The sequence below is a fragment of the Equus przewalskii genome, chromosome 17 (assembly GCF_037783145.1).
Source record: "Equus przewalskii isolate Varuska chromosome 17, EquPr2, whole genome shotgun sequence".
Lineage (NCBI taxonomy): Eukaryota > Metazoa > Chordata > Mammalia > Perissodactyla > Equidae > Equus > Equus przewalskii.
In genome coordinates, this window is record NC_091847.1 from 55,587,982 (window position 1) to 55,609,134 (window position 21,153).

Below are 21,153 nucleotides of genomic sequence, written 5' to 3' on the forward strand. Positions count from 1 at the left end.
GCTTGTGTTAGGCACAAACAAAAGCTGACATTTTCAACCTATTGTAACCCTTAGTCAAGTTCAGCAAAATTTAATGAGCCAAAAATAATATCTTTTCCAGATGTGACTACTCAATTCAATGTTAAGGAGAAAAAAATAACATTCACCAATGTATTCTTTCCAAAGGCATGTTTTCATTTTGCAAACCCGTCCCCCACCAAGAAAACTTTACCAGCAAATTCTCCAATTTTCGCAATAGCATTAATACAAAAACAAATCCAAACCTTCTCAAACAGTGATACTCTTCAATGTTGCTGAGCAGACTTACGAAAACAACCATACCCATGAAACATGCGGGTGGCATGAGTATCCCCATTGTGGAGACATAGTTTGAGAGTTCTGCTTTCTTCCATGTCTTGAAAAGGATCAAGATTGTATTATGGAAACATTTACTAAAGAACACTGGGTATGTGCTTCCTTTTACTCTTGTGTCCACCCTGATGCTGCTGCTCTTGCCAGCTTCCCCCATCCCAGCTATTTTAACACTTGTCATGAAAGTCTGTTTCTGTCTTTGACATTTAACTCACAATGTCATGGTGATTCCTCTTTCCTTTGTTGAACAAGGTTCCTACTTACTTATTTTAGCAATTCATCGCAAATCCATAGGTTCTCCAAAATAATAGGTTAATAATTTCTTTACTGAATGGCCTCTGTGAGCCAGACACATGAACTCTGCACAGAGAAAATTATTCCTAGTCTGCTGAGGTCTGATGGAAAAGCAAAATGAAAGTGATGATTTTTTTTTCAAGCAACATTGGCACTTGGACAATTAAGCCTCATAGTTCAAAGCATCTTCCTTCCTCACTTGACTGGCTGACTGCTTTCATGGTGTATGCAACAGGACAGGGCCACTCCAGTTTTTCCAGGCCAGTCTGCTTGCTCCTTAAGCAGTTGAGGACCCCCCAAAAACCAAGATCCTGAGAATAAAAGTGAAGATATTTTGGTTCTATCTTCTTATGCTATATGCACATTTGAGTTCAAGTCAATCCAGCATGCATTTGTTGAAAACCTGCCAAGTGTGTGATAGGCTGCAAGGTGCTGGTGAGGCTTTCAATAAATGATGTTGAGCAAATAAGTGGATGTTATTGAAAGAATAAGAAATTATTTCTTCAGCCTCAAGCAGTTTACTCTATAGGAGAATGAGAGATCTGTAACTTAAAATACACAGCAGAAAGAAAGACACGTTGTACTAGACATGGTGCAGAGAAAGAAGCAATTATTGATGCCTGGGGAGAAAGCAGAAGACTTTGTGGGAAAATTGACATTAGACCAACCCTTAATCCTTAATCCTTAAAGGATGAGTAAAATTTTAATAGGCAGAGCATTTCATGAAGGAGTAGAATAGTCTTCGTTCACTTGGAACAAAGGAAAACGTGTCATTTGGAGTTCTCTATTTCGGGTTTAAATTTTAGTCTGGGTGTAAAGATGTAAGGTATTTAGATTTATGTTCTGAGCTTCCAAGACTTATGTTCTCTTTTTTTGTAATGTAAATATGTTTATACACACACACACACGTATGTATACATATGTAGGTATATATAACCACGAGGCCAAAGTAACCAATATATTTAAGCCAGAAAACATTTTACTTGATGATAGTTTAACAGTGTAAGTGAAAATAAGGCCAAAACAAGCCTTATTTCCTGCCAGCAAAATGGAGATGAATAGAGGATTTTGTTTCAATCTTTGCCATAAATGTTTGCTTTCAGATTAAATTCCAAGGCTTACCTCTGGCCAGCTGCCATAGCTATCTCCAAAAAGCAGACTGGCCACCCTCACTGGGTGACAGCCCCAGGGCAGATATTTTAAGCCTAGCGTGCCCCTAAACCCTGAGAGCATTCGCTCCCACTCCTTCCTTCCCTGGCCACCCCGGGCATTTTCCCAGATAAGCATTCTCGCAGGATTTCTGTGTCCCTGTAGGTAGTGTTCACACAGTCCTACTTTGGCTTTCCACCAGCCTAGAGAGTCTTATCTAGTAATCTCTTTGTTCTGTCACTCATTCCCATGTCCTCTGTGAAAAGATTACTTTGAAAATCTAAGCATTTCTTTTGTAAAAAGAACCAGTTTCCCGAGATAAAACATTGAAAAGAGGCTGACGCAATCATTCCAAGACTACACCTGTTTCAGAGTGTCGGTGATTTAAAGCTCAGAAATTGTCGTGAAATATATGCTCCCATAGCCAGGGCAGGTAAGTTCCAGCGTAAGATAAAGCACACGGCAACTTGTCAGAGAAACGGAACGTGAAGGACAAGGCCCATAGGTGCACACGAGTGACAGACGACCTTCCGCGTCACTGAGCATACGTACAGTTAACAGCGCAAACATCAGTTGGCACACGTTGAAGGCGTGTCTCCAGTTGTGGTACAGGACCATTCGATAATTTTTCCTCACTGTCAAAAGCCACCTACACAGTGTCTGAAATGGGAAGAGAAAGGTTGTGTCAGGCAGTGTATGTGTCTCCAGTGGCCCATTATCAAAACAATGCCTTCTGTCCTAGTAACCATCAATGATCAAAGTCCTTCCCCAAACCTCTCATATGATTCTCATGGTAATCCCATGAGGTGTGCAGGGAAAGAATTATCATCTCCAATTTGTATTTGGGAAACCTGAGGCTCAGAGTGGCTACCACATTGTCCAGATTCACTCCTGGGATCAACCAACACAGAACATCTTACCTCATAATCAATTTTAAATTTCTGTACCATCCCCAGCTCCATGAACATCCGAAGAGCAGCTGTGATCATGGCGTCAACATCGAGAGAAAAGTCATCAAAATGTATGTCATCAATGGCAAGTTCTGACACCAGAGGGATGTTGGCTGCCTACAAAAGGGGAAGATATAAGTCAAGCCAAGTTCACCTGCTTTTCCAAACCCCTCATCTTGCCCTCCTTTCCTGCTTATCAGATGTGCCACATAAATCAGACCTGACCTGCACTTACACTCTGATACAGCTAAACTCTGAGCTGGAAACGTCTTTTGTTTCTGAACTGCAAATGCCCCAAGCAAATGAAGGGGGGTGGGGGAGGGAAGCTAATCTGAAGAAAAAATATATACACTGGATCTAGTCTGCAGAATTTAGAATACAAAGCTGTCTAGTTTACTGAAACTGCAGTCATACAATATATTCTGATGCATATTACAGAGCACTAAATGCAAGAAACATCTGGGCAGCCAGCAGCTGTGAATTTTAATTGCTGCTATTCAGGAGAAGGACATGGGAATACACCACTTTGCCTTGATTCTTGTATCCTTATATCCTGTAGCTGTGCATGTGCTCTTTGTTACACACATGTTCTGTATATTCAGAAGGATGGAAAAAATCAGACAGCACATCTCTGGTGCAAAATAGTTTTCTTAATAAAATAGAGATGTTTGGAGGGTTAGCATAAGCATATGTTTCATTGAAGGAATAACTTTGCAATATCGTTTAGCTTCATTCTATATAAACATCACAACGTAATTACAACCCTGGTCATAGTCAGGGTTTTAAAAACACTCATGTTAGGCAGCTGTCAATCAGTTGCCTTAAACTTAACTCAAAAGGAAGAAAAAATCTTTGGGAATCATTTTTCTTTATGCTGATTGGGTTTACTATGTCCTTTGGGCCACTCTTGGTAAGGGAATCTTTTCTATGTTTTCAGGTTATCAGGGACATTCTGTATTCATATTTTTAGCCTAGTCACTGGGTGTATATTCCCAGGGAGTAATTTATACCCTGAAACTCCTTTGGCTGAGCAATGAAATCCAACTCTGGTCACTCTAAGCATTCTGGAAACCATATAATCAATCCTTCCTTCCCAACTCCATGCTCCTCCATGGGAGTTTACACCTCTCGGCTAAAATCTAAACACTGGTTATTCCCCACAACATAGAAGAACATGATCAAATATATAAATACAGTACAGTATTGTTAACTATATATACACTGTTGTTTAATAGATATCTGGAACTTTTTCATTTTGCATAACTGAAACTCTGTACCCAATGAGCAACTCCCCATTTCCCCCTCCCCTAGGCCCTGGCAACCACCATTCTCCCTTGTGTTTCTACGAGTTTGACTACTTAGATACCTCGTGTAAGTGGAATCATGCAGTACAGTGTTTGTCTTTTCGTGATTGGCTTATTTCGCTTAGCATAATGTCTTCAAGCTTCATTCACATTGCACCATATGACAGTATTTCCTCTTTTTTAAGGCTGACTAATATTCCATTGTATGTATATACTATATTTTCTTTATCCATTCATCCACTGATGGTTTAGTCTCTTTCTTAATCAGCTTGTCTTTCAATAAATCACTTTACTTATATTAGAGGATTTAGAGGTAGCAGAGGTTTTCCCCAGCTGTGTGGTAATCTTTGTTTTTCAGCTCCTGTTTAAAAGTAGGGCTCTAAAGCTTCTATTAGAGCTTCTGGGGGCTTATCTGTAGGAGGAGCTGATTGACCTGTTTCCTTGGGGAAGACACCAAATGTTCGTATCTTCAGGTCTTCCCTCTTCTGCTACTCAGATTCCACAGAGAAGAATCTTCTGGGTGGAGCGTGGCTGGGAAGGGGGTTGGAGGAGGAGCGTCAGCATTGGTCTATAACTCTTCATTCAATCTCCCTGCTTTCAGCCTTACTCCTACCCTCCAGCTCTGCAATGCTGTCCCTCTGACCCAAAGACCTGCTGTTATACCCTCTTCAGAGCATAAGCCTCCAGTCTTTACAGAGTGAGGAGTGGAACAAAGGATCTAGAGATCTAATTGCTTCCTTGATTTGCTGTTTTCCTGCTTATAGCCCCACCTTCATCCCCACTTCCAAAGGTATTTAATTTGTCAATTCCTGAGCTATTTAGGGGGAGGGGTCTGTGGTATAAATCTGTTTGCCTCTCAGCTTTTCCCATTGCTAGCTCATTTTGGCTTTCTTGGGTTTGCTAAATTATTTAATATTCACCCATCTATATTCTAGCTTTCAAAATTTTGTCAAGTCCTCTCCCAATTTCTTTGCCTTTGAGAATTTAGGCCTTAAAAAATATATCCCTTTATTGTTGTTTTAATGGAGTTTGGGGAAGGAACAAAAGAAAATGAGTGTGTTTACTATCTTTATCCAAAAATCATTGAAATTATCTTTATTAAACTATACCTTAAGTGATCAGCTTGGAGAACTCAGAGGTAAGCCAGCCTTTGGTCTGTAGTCCCTTTGTTTCTATGTGCATGTGCCTCACTACAACTGTGCAGACCTCTTTCTCTTGTTCTGTACCCTCGTGTGTTCACTTGTGTCAATCCTTACCTCGCTATTAGGCTGTAACAATCTTAGAGGCAGATGCCATGTTTCTTTCCCTTAGAGAAACCCTAGAACCACTCTCTACTTCCATCACACGTTTCAGGGCTTTGCATACAAAGAAGCCACGTACTTAGAATGTTCTGTGTTTGTTGTAATTTGTTAAAATTCAAACTCAAATACAACTGGAAAACCACTTCCCAAGAGGGTAGAAGCTCTGTCCCAAAAGACACAAGTCTTTCTGGTTTTAGGCGGGGAGTTCGGTTCTGAATTGGTGCTGGAGACTGCCTTGCTGTTCTCCAGGTGGCCCTTGTCTTGTAGATTATTAATAGTGTATTCCCTGATGCCATTATAAATCCTCTACCCTTCAAAGGCACTAAATTCACTTAATTATCTTAAAAATTAAAGAATATAGGCATTTTTTCATTATGAAATGTTAATGGAAAGGAAATAAGAACATTAGGTTGAAAAATGTAGGATGACCTCTGGTTCACCAAGACCCATCCTTATTGACCTTGTCTTTTTTTCCCTAATAGGTTGATTGATCCACAGTTAAATCATCCCAGTCTGTAGATCACCCTGAGCCCTGTCGTAAACCCTTGCTGGCACTTGTAGATGCAGAGAAAGTTCCAAGCCTTTCAGGAATGACCATTTTCAGCTATTTTGAGAAGTATGGATAGTTTTCATCCACATTCCTGGGTTCAAGAGCAGTTTCTGGAGAAAATTACGAAGACTAAAAAGTAGTGCGTGTCCTCTCAGGTGTGCACAGAGATCTAGTCTGAAAAGGATGTGGGAAGAGCCTTCTGTTGCCAAATTTCCTTGTTATAGAGACACATCCCCATCTCTTCTGATAAGAAGAGAAGGAGACCACATCTTCCAAACCTATAATTACTCTAGCCATAGGATATTAACAAAACAAATCAAAGTCAATTTCTCTAAGTGTCAGTCTTCAACTTTTAAATATTTATAAGGCACCATATCCCTAAATCAAAGAAGAGTGCTACAATCCAAAATAACTACTGAATTAATAGCCAGGAAATAACATTTGGATAAAAGAACCATTTACTTTACTGCAGCAATAAATGAAAACACAGAATTATGAGTCCTGCAGCTAATTTGAATAATGTTCAAGAAGTAGGACTCTAGCAGGCTGGGAGTACCTGATATCCTTTGACCATTCCTCTTCTTTGTTTGGGTCTTAATAGTTAAGTGGTTATCAAAGGGAGTCATAAAACTGCCTCCTCTAAAATTGAAAAGGTAGCTTTACAAAGAGGCCGTAAAATGTTAAAATACAATCCTGGATCCCTTGACACATGAATATTACCTTTTGTGATGCTCAGAAAAATGGGAAGGAGCAACAAAGTGGGTGGTGGTCTAGCCCTAGCAATTCAAAGGAGAACTGACTTGTTGCCAACCCAGCCCACATACCCCTCTGGACAAAAGCAGAAGCCGGGGACTTTAGGATTCTGGGATTAATGAAGACAGGAGACTGGGATGTGGTGATGCCCAAGGACTGCCAAGTTCTTTGTTTTGCTAGCACTGTTCTAGCACTTACTACACGCCAGGCACTGTTCTAGCACTCTATGCATAGTAACTCATTTGATCTTCATGAGGACCCTTAGAGGGAGGGAATATTTTTAATTCCATGTTACAGATGAGGTAACTGAAACAGATGATGGGCAATTTGTTCAAATTTGCATAGTTTTGATTGGTAGAGGTGGATTTGAACCTGGGGAGTCCGGTTCTAGAGACTGTCTCCTAACCAATACACTGCCTCTAAAAATAGGCCACTGTCAAGCCAAAGGGTTCTCCATTCTTGCATTATGCAAACTAACCTGGGTGCACCATGGGCAATGTTTGGGATTGAGATCCAGATGACTGGCCTACCAATCCATTTTTACGATGAGCAGCCTGGATCCATTTGATGGGACAACGCTTGGTCTTTACTTACATGAATCCATTTGGGGAAGTCTCTAAACTCACAGCTGATCTTGGAATAAGCCCCAGTTGTTAGCTTTGTTGTGATTAGAGCAAACACAGAATCAGTTGAGTACTCCCAAGACCGTCCTGTAAAAGTAACTCGTCCTCTGAGGGAGCAGAGGCAGGCTTCAGGCAGATGATGTTAGCTCAGACTGGCCCGCAGAGCATTCATGGCACTCTAACACCACCCTTGGCCAGGAAGGGAACTTGGTAAAATAACGGAAGCAGCAAACAGGTGACATGGTGGGGTGGGGAGCAGGGAGATAAGGGATCCTTCTGTCTAAATGGGATTCTGGGAAGCCTTCTCAGGACATTTGAGACACAGCTGAGAAATGCTTAAAATACACACATGCATTCAGGCTTTAGAGGGACTAGTAGTACTAGAAGTAACTAGTAGTTTAGATAGCATCCAGTCACATTTCCAGTGGTGAAGAGTGAAATTTTTACTAATTTCTATTCTTGCTCAGGAAAGGAGGACACAATTTCTCATGAATCCCAGTACTACGTTGCTTACCTATAACAACTTCTGAATGGGGAAAGCTGGGATATTTAGGTGCCTACAGGTTCATCCACAACATGGGAAACTCGTGGGGAAAGATCCAGAATTCCAAGGAGAGAGAGCAATAACGCTCTAGTAGTGCCCTCTCAGCTGAGCAAGAAGCTGCTGGCCCAGCACATTTGCAGGCTGCACCAGCTTGCTCACCTTCACCAGCTCAAAACACCACCAGAAGCTACAAAGGGCCGTGAAGCCACTTGGTGGCATGTGCAGCAGTGATGTGAAGATCTGAGTCCAGTGTTCCTGGGGCCAGGCAAACAACAATGAGATCATCAAACTCTGCAGCTCAGGGACTAAATTTACATACAAAAGTAGTAAAATTTAGAACATAAGAGTAAATCTAAATGTCCAAGAATTGCCAAGAAATATTTTTAAAAGATGAATTATAAGGCCTTATCCTCTCTCATATTAAGATATATAATAAACACAGTATATGTTTATATGTTACAAGATAGACTTTATCCTTTTAACTCAGCCTAACCCATTTTTTGTCGTGTCACTCCCTCTTTGAATACGTTTAAGGGTTCAATGCGGCCTGCTAAATGACGTAAAATTCCTTCGCTTGGCATTTGAGGCTCGCCATAAACTGGCTTCACAACGCCCACCCAGCAGATCAGCTTCCAGTCTTCTACTGAAGCATCAGGCTGGGAAATTCATTATCCGTATTCTCGTCTTTCCCTCTACAGCTTCAGATTATTCTACCCACTAGCCATGGGGTTTGACTTCTTCCTTACTCTGTGCCAACTGAAATTCAAACCCCATCTTCTTTATAAGTTCATTTCCATTCATTCATTTCTATCTTATCCTGCAGTGACCTTTTTCTTCTCTGTAGTTGTATAAATCACTGTAATATTTAGTCACTTTATACCCTAGAGTTTTCAAGCCTACCCATTAGAGCGGGAATTAGGTCCCTGAATCATGAATGCAGATTGGCTTGCTTGTGTTTATGTGTGATTTGGGGGCGGGGTCCACAGCTTTCTCTGACTCCTCCGAAGTTTACCACAGGTTCTGTAGCTTGACAGACTCCCCAGGTGATCCTTATGTACACTCAAGTTTGGGAAGTACTTCCCCAGGGGCTGCGTGCTCCTAGGATCTTGGTACCTGTGAATACCTAAGCTTCACTTGGATAGTGGCAAAACCTCCCATTATAATGGCTAACCAACTCAAAGGGCATTTTATATGTTTGTCTTTTTTAAGTGCATAAAAGCAAAGAAGATTAGCAGTCAATGATCACTATATTGAAAAAGAGAGGGAAGTTTAAAGAAATATAAACTCCTAGGTACAACATGCCCCCTTCCTTAGTAACCTTTAATTATTCTCAATTATTGCTTAATTCATTTTGTTTTTGAGGCTTGAGTAGACCTGTTACTTTGAATCTCCTTTTTTTTTGAGGAAGATCAGCCCTGAGCTAACATCTGCCACCAATCCTCCTCTTTTTGCCGAGGAAGACTGGCCCTGAGCTAACATTGGTGCCCATCTTCCTCCACTTTGTATGTGGGACGCCTACCTCAGCATGGCCTGCCAAGTGGTGCCATGTCCTCACCCAGGATCTGAACCGCGAACCCTGGGCCGCTGAAGCGGAACGTGCGTGCACTTAACCGCCGCGCCACCAGGCTGGCCCTACTTTGAATCTCCTAATATGAGAATGAAACTTCTATCATCTCTTCACATGTGATTTTCAGAAATTTCACCAGAAGTTAAAGATCTTACGGCCTTTCCTTTATTTTTGTTTGAGCTCTTGTAGTGAAACAATCTTATCCATAACTGTTTCCTATTAATTTCAGAAACTGTCTTTGTTATCTTTCATGCAGCAACATAAACCTCATGGGTAGGCATGGTTCCCACATATTTTTCTTGTCACGGTGAAAACCAAGAAAAAGAAACATCATAGAGACTGTTCCCTTTCGAAGCAGAGAAACTTTCTCCCATGTGACTGTCTTTTCAACCCTGGCTCTTTGCTATTTCTAGTCTGTTCTCAGTATTTATGTTTATCAATGAAACAGTTCTCCTTAGCAGCACTGAAGCTTAAAATGCTGTATTTCAACAGAAACAGGTCATTTTAAAAGAGACTTTTCTTTTGTTCAGGATATAATATTTAAAATAAGGTTGAAAACAATTTCAAGTGTTTCTTCTTAAACACCTGCATATATCCCATATCAGTTGATATAATATTTGTGTACATATTTCCATATTTTCTGTCGTTTATGAAAGAAGATTGTTTAAAAGTAAGCTCATAAGATTAATCCATGTTGCATTGTGTACATTACAGTGATCTTAAAGGCAGTGTGGAAGGTGAAAGAGAATCAGCAGTAAGAGCTGAGGATGTGTCGTATCTTTAATTTAAAATGGCCATTCACCAAGCCCAAGTGAGGTGGGCACTCTGAAGTAATTTTTCTTTTAAAAAATGTTTCTGTTATAAAAGTTTACTGCTTTCTTATTAAAGTTTAGTTAATATGGTATATCAAAGTGTTGTTTTGTTGTTGCTGGTGATAGTGGTATATACATAACCTGCTCTGTTTCAAAAAATGTTTAATGTGGATTTCAAAGATCTATACAATAACAGAGAATACAAGAAATTAAAAATAGGCCAGGAAGACAAATCAAAGGGAAACTAAGGATAAGAATGTAAAACATGATCAGAAGTGAAGTTACTAGACAAAATGCATACCATAGCATCAATACTTTTGTAGGATAGCCAGAAATTTGTCTGTAACCTTCCTGTCAACCACTACAAAGAGAGTCTGATGTCAGATGATTTGCAGTGTTCATAAGATTAAAAAACACACAAACACACACCAAAAAAAGGGGCTAAAGAAACCCATAGAGGCACAGCTATGCTTGATGGAGTCAAGAGAGAAATGTCTCTTGTGTTTTTCAGGGAAAAATTTCTCAAGCCAGTGATTCTCAGTGTGGACCCCAGACCACGGGCATAATCACCTGGGAGCTTGTTAGAAATGCAAATTCTGAATTAGGAACTCTAGTTCTAGCCCTCCAGGTGATTCTGATGCCCCCTAAAGTTTGAGAACCATCATCCTAAAGATTATCCTGGCAATAAGCACAGAGGAGAATCACTCAGAGGAGGGACGGCTTTGGGTGGTGTGCAGATTTGAGGGGGCGGAAGGCAGAACGTGGGGCTTCTCCAAGGAAGTGAAACCCACTGACTGATGAGGGTTCACTGTGCAGCTCTTTTGACTTTTTTCTGTGTTTGAAATTTTTCATAGTGAAATGTTGGGAAAAAATAATTCACTGCCAATAAGTGACGAAACACCAAACTAACAATACTATCCTCCAAGAAAAAGGTTTGAAGCTATCAGGGATTTGTGCCCTGATGTTACTAAGGAGTGTGGTTGAAATTCTTCTGGTAATTGTTTTCTCTTGAAGCTCTTTATTAAATTTACCTTGTAGTTGCCTAGAACACTCTTCACAACAGATCTGGGCTCTAATCCTACCTCTGACGCCTACCCGCTAAGTGGCCACGGGCAAGAAGCTGGAGGAAGACTTGGACTGAGCATTCTTGTGTAGACAGTAATAAAACTACGTTGCATGGCTGTTGTAAGGAGTAAATGAAATAATGCACAAAAAGAGTTTGGCACAGTGCTTAGAAACAGGAAACACTAAACAATAGTGATGGTTATGATTATGGTCATTGTTGGCATGTTGTTATGCTCATTATTATTTTTCTACTGATAGCCTCAAAGAAGGAAAAGGTGAAAACAGGTGATTTCAGTGACTAGACCCTAAGGAATCAACTCTACCTGCTCACTTAGGAGACCTCTAAATTTAATTCAACACAGGTGTGCTGCATGCCTAACTCTACAGCAAGCACGGTGCTGTGTTACAGGTACATTTGTGAAATCACTGTGGTCCCTCTGTTCACAGTCTCTCAGGGGACACAAAGAAGTAAACAGACAATTACAATACAGGGTGGGAAGTGCTGTGATGGAGGAAATACAGGGCACTGTCGGAACTGGGGAGAGTTTGATGAAATACATCTAGCTTTGTGTCCCTGCCTTAATTCTATTTTTTGAGGAAGATTAGCCCTGAGCTAACATCTGCTGTCAATCTTACTCCTTTTGCTGAGGAAGACTGGCCCTGAGCTAGCATTCATGCCCATCTTCCTCTACTTTTTTATATGTGGGATGCCTGCTACAGCATGGCTTGACAAGCGGTGTGTAGGTCTGCACCCAGGTTCCAAACTGGCAAACCCCTGGCCACTGAAGTGGAACATGCAAACTTAACCACTGCACCACAGGGCCGGTCCCCTGCCTTAATTCTAAATCATCATTGAATTTCAGCTTTGTGAGGTATATTTAGAATAACTTGAAAAGTTCACAAATAGTTACTGTGATCAAAAGTTTCTCAAGGTCATAGACTTTGTATTGGAACTTAAGAAAAGATGTGGACTCCATTCCTGAGATGCTCATGGTCTACTCAAGGAGAAGGAAGAGTCAACAGAATGATTATTGAAAAAATAAAGGCATAAAGTTCAGAGGCAACAAGAGGAAGGAGTATGTGGGAAGCCAAGAAAACAGTGGAGGAGGATCATCTGATGTGGGCATTGAAGGATGAATACAAGTTCGCCAGGGGAATTAGGAAACATGTTCTATTCCAAGCAGGGAGAATAGCATGGGCAGAGTTGAGTTCCCATCTCACCTGAAGATGGAACAATACCATGAGGCACAGACCTACAAGGCCCCAGAAATGATGAAAAGGCTGCTTGATCAAGACTTGCTCTAACTGGCCTTTAGAGCCCGTGAGGCATCAGTTTCACCAAGCACCCATCAGTGGCCTCGGACCATAGCTCAGGAGCCTGTCTTGCCTGTGATTCCAGGACTGACTTCCTTTCACTATCTGTGCCAGCCTCTCCCTTTCCCCTGGCAGTGACCAGTCCCTGTCCTGTGTAGTCAGGACTCCCAGAACCTCCCCTTTGAAGCTCTGATTACAGTTTTTGTTGTGGCTGGTGATAGATATATGGACTCTTTTCATCTGGAAGAGCAATCGCCATTGTTTCCTTTTCCCTTCCTTTGGTACAATCAGCAGCAAACCCTTTCCCTCCTCTTCTGGGAGAATTTGAAGATCAAGCAGCCCTTTGTGTCCTATAGGAAAAGGAACTTGTTTTTGATTGAGTAGGGCTCTGAGTCAATGAGCCATCAGGATCTACTTTGAAAGAACCAAATAAGGAGAGAGTGTGCTCCTGGGAGAGATAAGAGAAGGGGGAGGAGGAATGTCCTCACTTCATAGAGGTCAGAGAACGGGGTAAGAGAGGAAGGAGAGAGCCCCTGGCAGCATGGCAGCTGATCCTGGTGCACTTACCTAGGAGGCAGGTGCACCTAACAAAGGATCTAGCAAAGGACCACCACGCAGGCATTATTTGAACTCCCATGAGCCATATGGTAGTTGAATCAGGACCCATGGACTGTCTCGTCTTTGCTCAAGTGGACAACTTCCACTGCTTGCACTCAGGGACTGACCAGCTACTCCTCCCATGGGAGACTGGTGAAGACTTTAGCTCATCAGTGTCCAGCACCTCATCCATTGACCACCCAATGAGAGTGACACCTGTCTGGACAACGCACCTCTGCTCAGTTCCCAAACACATAATACCTAAGGATGCCAAGAAAGAGGGGCAGGACCCTGGGTACCGAGAGGAGTGCTGGTGGATGAGTGCTGCACACCTGAACTTGGGTGGGAAGCTGAAATGAATCAGCTCAAGACCCCCTGAGAGCTGGGACAGAGGATAATGACACCCCTGCTCTACACGTTGTGTAACTACTTGTTAAAGGTCTGATAGAGGAGGGTAGGGATTATGTCTGTCTTGTTTACTGTTGTGTCCTGAGTGCCCAGCACAGTCTTCACCCTTGTGGGCAGTACCTGGCACATGGAAGAAACTCATTAAATATTCATTGGATGAGTGCACGAAGGCCTGATAATCTCACTGAAAGTTATTTGACTAGTTCTTCCCAAGCCGTGCCACAATATCCTCTGGTGGATTTGAGGTTGTGGGACTTTTTGCCAATAACCTCCATGAATACTTCACACTTACACACAAGCACACATACACACAGAAATCCAAGATCAGGTAACACAAGTGAGTCAAGTAGCCTTCTAACTTTGAGTGAACCTAATGTACTTTTTTTAATACATCACTGGGGCTATTTGTATCAGGAGACACATAGAGGGTCCCTCACCCGGTGGCCCTGGTCTTCAGGCTCCAGTCTGAGCTCACCAGCTGTGACCCTGAGAGGCAACATAGCCTGCTTCCTCCCTCCAGGAAGTGATGGGTCCTTGCAGTATGGATGCGTGAGTGCAACATAGTGGCCCCATGACGTTATCATGAACTTCTCCTGGCATCCTTCTTCCCATGTCTTAGTAGTGGAAATATGGTGGATATTTGCAGACAGCCATGGTTGTATAGATTGCACTAGACTTGAAGCTTTAGAGATGTGAGATATGAATACCCTAAAGCAAGTGCTGCCCATCCACCATGGTCTTTCTAGCCCAGAAAATTGCTAGCTTAGTCTCGGCCTTTTCAGAACCACCATCCCCTTTGTATACTGCTTCTCTGACTCACATACGTGGTTAGACCTTAACAGCTTCCTGCCCACTTCAACGTCAACCTGCTGCATTGTGGGTTTTGCTTGAGTCCTTGCTGACCCTCTTGTTGCAGCCTCACCTGAGAGAGGGAAGGCACAGCCACCAATGCTTCCTCCATACTCCATGGTCCCTGGCAGCTTACAGGGCACATAGCAGGGACTCTATAACTGTGTGACGAGTGAGGATAAACTCTACACTACCTGGTAGTTTATCTCAGTACCTAGGTCCAGGGAAGAATACCACTAAAAGGGGGATAGGAAATTAAACAATATTACAAAAGAGACCTATAGAAGATAACCTAGGTCATCATTTAGGAAATAATGGATTCTATAATGAATTATATAGATTTAATCAACATTGCTCCCATTTAAAAGAAAAGGACACTTCAAATTTCAGCTTCTTATAGCTTAAATACAATCTACTCCAACAGCCACTCTATATTAGTTTTAGAACAATCGAGGCATCTTAGAAAACAAACAAAACAATTTTACCCAACACTCAACTTTTCTGCTAGTGGCTGGCATGCTACAATTTTCTAAAGGTTTGGATTTAGTGAGCAGGCTTAGACATTTATTTCACAAATGGAAACTTGCAAAAGACTATCAGAAATCCCAAAGTCTTGGTGAGAATAGTGCAAAGAAAAAAATGCAACTTTCTCCACAAATACAATCTTAGCATGGGTTGAACGGATAACTGCCTGCATGCCAAGCTAGGGGGGAAATCTACAATTCCAGGGGAACTCTCTCTCGCCTCCCTGAAATATCACCATTAGAGTTTCATCAGCGTAGATCAGAAAATTATTCTCTATTAAAATAGAAATACCTTTGAGGCAAGGGTGTGGAAAAAAAGGCTCAAAAGGCAAGGTAGAAAATGAGAAGAATTCCCTAAGAAATGAGACAACAATTTGACAATTGTTTTGGCAACTAGACAGAAAAAGATGACAAGAGAATGAAAGTGAGAGAACTTTCGCACCAGCAAGAGGTGAGGCTGTCTAGGACATCAGCCCCTGGTTTGGAATCCAGTAATAGTGACCAAGTGAGTTGGTTCTGCACTTTACTAACAGCTAAAGACTGCATAACATCACACTCCCTTGTTTCTGTAGTTTGAAATTGTATGTTTTTCAAAGGACTGCCACTAGTAAGAATTCATAGGAGCAAGCAAACACTAACACTGAACCATGACATCTAAGGCACAGGGGAGAGCATGGAGCCTGGAGGCCTGTGAAGTGGCAGAAAAGGACAATGTTGGGGGATCAAAGGGAACTGATGGCTCGACTTCCCCTCTTTATGGTGTTGGTATAAGTCCACCTGACTCCGCCCTGTGTGTGCTGGGATGATGGGGCCCAATGCCTTGTTACAGAGTTCCATACCCCACCATGCAGCAGAGATGGGGAGGGGCAAAACATGAACCTGGGATTAGAATTATTAGCTAATAGCAATTATGGCACCCCTGGGGGTAAAGAGGATGGTGTGGAGCCACTGACAAGGACATGGTTTTGTCTGGGTTTTCCATTCATGTCACTTGCCTGATGCCACGTTCTCTCTCCTCTTGTTCCATATCCTGAGCCCCATCTTTTTGGCCTGCTAGTTGAGGTTAGGAGTGCAACTGGTCACCATGGACATATGTGGCTGGCCACCCAAATCACTTTCCAGTGAGCTGGTCAGAAGAAATATTTCAATATTCATGCATTCAATAAAAACTATTTCCCATCCTGTGAATCAAAAAGTAGAGCAGAGCCTTTTTGTCACTTCTGAAGCTAAGCATCTCTCTGCTGTTGCCTCAGCACGTAGCTGGGAGTATTTGTGAGAAAAACAGACTCAACTTTACACATGTTTTTCAAGGTTCCTTTATGCAGCAAGATAAATAAGAATTTATATACTTTTACTTATAGATCCAGTAAATATTTATATTGGTTTGTGCCATAAAAGCACATGAAGCATTATAAAAAGAAGTTTCTACTCTTAGGGGTGAATAAAGCAATCACCTGCAGTGAAGAAGCAATCTATCAAGTGAGGCAAAGAGTGATGCAGAGCCAATTCCTCAGGCAAGATTCCCTGTCTTGAATTTTACCTGAATTTATTCTCAGATGGACACAGGTGTTCCTGAAAACACACTCACATGTACATCCATGCACGCAATGTCATGCACACACTTCTTTTTAATTTGCTCTTTGATTTCTATCAGATATTTTATTAGTCCTTTCTGTTTTGCCTTTCTGTCAGCCTGTCCCTCCACACTGATGAAAATTTTAATTTTGCCCCAACTGTGTTTTTGGTGGTGTATGTTGGTATTTGACTTAAGTTGAATGTGCTGGATAAGGCAAAAACATTTTGGAAATGAAATTATATTTAGAAACCCACATATAAGGGTCAGTGAAAATACTAATAAATTTAATATTAATAATTTTCATTTAAACAATTAACTCAACCATGTTTAGACAGGTTGATTATTTTTGTTAGTGCCTAGTAGAATATGTGTTAGAAGAATGTTTTTTTCATTATGGTGCATTTATTGAGACATGCTATGTACCAAGCATCATGCATAGTGCTTTATAGTATCTCATTTTATCCTCCAACAACCTGGTGGGTAGTGTTATATTATTAGTCCTAATTTAGCCCCCATGGGGCTGGCCCCGTGGCCGAGTGGTTAAGTTCGCGCTCTCCGCTGCAGGTGGCCCAGTGTTTCGTTGGTTCGAATCCTGGGCGCGGACATGGCACTGCTCATCAAACCACGCTGAGGCAGCGTCCCACATGCCACAACTAGAAGGACCCACAACGAAGAATATACAACTATGTACCGGGGGGCTTTGGAGAGAAAAAGGAAAAAAATTAAAATCTTTAAAAAAAAAAAAAAAAAAAAAATTTAGCCCCCATGGCACAGATGAGGAAACTGAGGTTAAGAATATAAGTAACTTGTCCAAGGTCATATAACTAAACAATGCTGAATCAGCCTCCTTTCTCCATGTTTGCAACTCCTCCCTATATTGTCTTCACACTCATTTGAACACTTTCTTAGCTTAGATTCACTGTGGTGTTGCCTGGCATTGTTAATTCCAGACATTCTAGTATATGCAGCATTTATTAATTTATCTTTGTAAGTCTGTCTCTCATCACTTATAGATTTCACAGGGAAAGGATTAAGATTCTCAAATGTCAGCAATTATTATAGCCCAGTACTTCTTTCACAGCCAGTACTTAATAAATGTGGGTTGGTGGTATGCTAAGTATATAATGTCTGGAGCCAAACAGACGTGCTTTTGAATCTGAGTTTTGTCACTTGCTAGAGCTGTGGCCTTGGGCATCTATTTCCTCTTCTGATAAAATAACATAACAATAGCTATCTCTCATAGTCATTAAAAGTGTTAAGTGAGATAAAATACTTAGCACAATGCCAGGCTCATGGTAGGCCTTCAATATACGACAGTGTAATAGTTTGCCAGAGCTGCCATAACAAAATACCACAGACTGGGGGGCTTAAACAATAGAAATTTATTTTCTCACAGTTCTGGAAGCTGGAAGTCCAAGATCAAGGCATTGGCAAGTTTGGTGTCTCCTTGGCCTCTTTCCTTGGCTTGCAGATGGCTGCCTACTTGCTGTGTCCTCACATGGCCTTTCCTCTGTGTGTGGGTGTCCCTGAGGCCTCTTCTGCTTCTTATAAAGACACTAGTCATTTTGGATTAGAACCCCACTCTCATGATCTCATTTAGCCTTAATCACTTCTTTAAAGGCCCTGTCTCTAAATACAGTCACATTCTAAGGTACTGGGGGGTTGGTTTCAACATATGAATTTTGGGGGGACACACTTCCATCCGTTACAGATGATTATCACTATTGCAGATGAATTGAATCTAAGTTGCCAGGAATTCAAAATAAATGATTCACGTCAGACCCAAGAATGGTGATCCTCTTCAAAGGTATCCTGATTACAATTCTAGTCCTTCCTCTCTCTGGTTCCTTAATGAAGGCAATCTAGACAGGATTTCTCTCCCCAGCAAACTGCACCATATTTACTCTTAGAAAGAAATATATTCAGTTGTTGGGCTTTCCAAGACACACTGGAGGAAAACATGATTCATCAAGTTCAAGTTAAACACCTCAAAAGATAAGGATCAGGGCTGTAAACTTGTGGAATATGAAATCAGGCTGTCCGCTCTGCCAGGCAAGGTGATCTTCTTGTAGAGAGCTGGCAACCGAGTCATTCTCCAGCCTAATATCTTGTTGAATGAGCCCTTACCATCCCTGTGTTCCTATCATTCTACTTCCCTTAGTTAGAAAATTTCTGCAGGGCTATGCTGTTGAGAAAAGGCCTAGGAAAGATTTCTTGTTCCCAGAGAGGCCTGGTGTGCCAACCTCAATTTGTCTTACCCTGCTGGGCTCAACAGAACTCCTCTGTCTGCACGGCTCTGCTCTTATCTACCTCCCCTTATGGAGCCCTCCCCAGTGCCTCTAACCACCAGCAGTCTCTCACATCAATTCTCCCAGCATAGATTGTTCTTTTCTCTTCTATAGCATTTACCATAGTCTGCTCTCTGTTCAAGTTACTGTGGAGTCATTCTTTCACTCATTCATTCAACGAATACTTACAGAGGCCTTCCTATGTGCCAGGTACTTTGCAGGGTGCTTTGTATGTATCCATTTATCCTACTAGATAGGGACTTTCTGAAGGGCAAGACAGGACAGAAATTGCTTCCTTTTTGTATCACCCAGAGGGCCCTCAGGTAAGAGGTGATGTGGCAGAGCCAGCATGAGGGGAGTGCAAGGGACCAACCTCATCACAGGAGAATTCCCAGGCAGCTCAGCATCAGCTGCTTTTTCCTCTTCTGCTGCTTCTGGAATTTGTGGACAATGTGTTTCTGAATTTGCATCTTGTTTCTACATAAACTGCAAAGGGATTTAATGATGTGAAGAGTCATTTGATAAAGCTGTTTATAATGGTTTTTTCTTTAGTTCTCTTTGGAACAAGGAGAGGGGTAGAAGAATAAAACTGGATGTTGATTACAGACACCAGAAGTGGAATTTAGTTTTAAATAATGGTGCTTTCCTTATTTTCCGTTAAATTCTCATAGTCTCTGATCATTAGGATCATTGATCGTTAGCCCCACACAAGTTAAATGTGCAAATGCTGTCCTCTTGGTTTCAGCTGTGAAGGACAGGAAATAAGGACAGGATGTACACAGAAATCATGGGACTTGGAAGGTGAGGAGCAGGGAAGAGGGATGAAAGAAGGAAACTGGGCTGTCAAGTGTTCATTGAGCACCTACTGTATGCTTTGAACTGTGTAAGCATTGGATAAGAGGCCACAGTGTAGAAATGCCTCCCAAATCAACCTCACCTCAGTTAAGATGGCCAAGAAGTAGTAGTTCACTCAGATCCTTTGAAGAGAAATAAAAAGGAAGGGAGCTGGCATTTTCTGCAGGGCTACCACCTTCAGCTAGTATCTCATTGAATATTCACACCACTATGAGGCTCAGAGCCAGCCTTGGTGATCCAGCGGTTAAGATTCAGCACTCTCACCACGGTGGCCTGGGTTCATTTTCTGGTCAGGGAACCACACCACCCATCTGTCGGTTGTCCTACTGTGGCAGCTGTGTCTTGCTGTGATGCTGGAGGCTATGCCACTGGTATTTCAAATACCAGCAGAGTCATAGGTTTCAGTGGAGCTTCCAGACTAAGACGGCCTAGGAATAAGGACCTGGCCACTCACTTCTGAAAAAATTGGCCATGAAAACCCTAGGAATAGCAGTGGAGCATTGTCCGATACAGTGCTGGAAGATGAGAGGATGATGCAAAAAGACCAGGCAAGGTTCCGCTCTGCTGTACACAGGGCGCAGAGTTGGAATAGACTCCACGGCACTAACAACCATGAGGCTCAGAGAGGTTGACCAACTTGCTGGTAAGAAGCTTGAATAAGTTAAGAAGATATGAAAAATCTAAAGGGAAAAGGGAGAGGGGTGGTAGGGCAAGGATTTGGACAGTTTTATAACTCTAACACCCAGGAACCAGGAAGGGATCATTAAACAGGCCTATGCATGAAATTCAAGTTGGGAATGAGAGAACAAATGACCAGGAGAGCCTAAAGTCAGTATCAGCCTTGGCTGAGTGAGATAGCTTGTGCTTTTTAAGTGTCTGGATCATTCAGAAAGGGAAATAAGCTAGCTGCCACCTGGTGTCCAGATCACCTTGGGGCTTTCCTCTCCTCCCCTCCTCCTCTTCCCCTGCCCAGCAGTGAAACCAAGCACAAAGGGACTGGCTGGGCTGGAGACTTAAAAATTTCTAGGACCAAAAGGGGACTCCAGCTCAGGAAACAGAGGGAGGAGGGAACTTTGAAGGGCTAGAAATAGAAAAAGACCCAGATATTGGGGGAGGGGAGGAAAAGAGCATGTGGGAGAGTTCTGAGTGGGAGGTCAGAGGAGGAGAAATATGCTCTGGTGACCTAGTAGGATATCCCTGAGGTCTGACAGTGATGCTCTGTGCTGGGGTAGAGTGCCAACCAGTTGGACCACTCTGAATGTTCCATGCTTTTTTGACTATGTAACATTAGATAGATCAGCATGAACCTAAAGTATATTTGAACCTACTTCAAATTTCACTTTGTACATTCACACTGCGGAAGGCAGGAGGGGAAAGAACATCTCCCCGCTTCCTGAACCAGGGGGTACCTGAGATCCACCAGCAAGGAGGTGCAGCCGGCCATTGGTCCAGATCACCTTATTCAATCATTGTCTATCA

General features: G+C 42.1%; 1 protein-coding gene and 1 long non-coding RNA gene across 2 annotated transcripts in view; one reads left to right on the forward strand and one right to left on the reverse strand.

Annotated features, from left to right (window-relative positions):
• PDE11A (phosphodiesterase 11A) overlaps positions 1 to 21,153 on the reverse strand; it is a 389,196-nt gene that overhangs the window by 89,916 nt on the left and 278,127 nt on the right. The window contains exons 11-12 of the mRNA XM_070580289.1: positions 2,715 to 2,861; positions 2,347 to 2,454 (exon numbers count right to left, since the gene is read on the reverse strand). Coding sequence (XP_070436390.1) covers positions 2,347 to 2,454; positions 2,715 to 2,861 — 255 coding nt within the window. The remainder of the gene's footprint in view (positions 1 to 2,346; positions 2,455 to 2,714; positions 2,862 to 21,153) is intronic.
• On the forward strand, positions 287 to 10,288 carry LOC139076647 (uncharacterized). The gene is made up of 2 exons (XR_011528444.1): positions 287 to 445; positions 2,751 to 10,288. It is a non-coding gene; the product is annotated as an uncharacterized lncRNA (long non-coding RNA).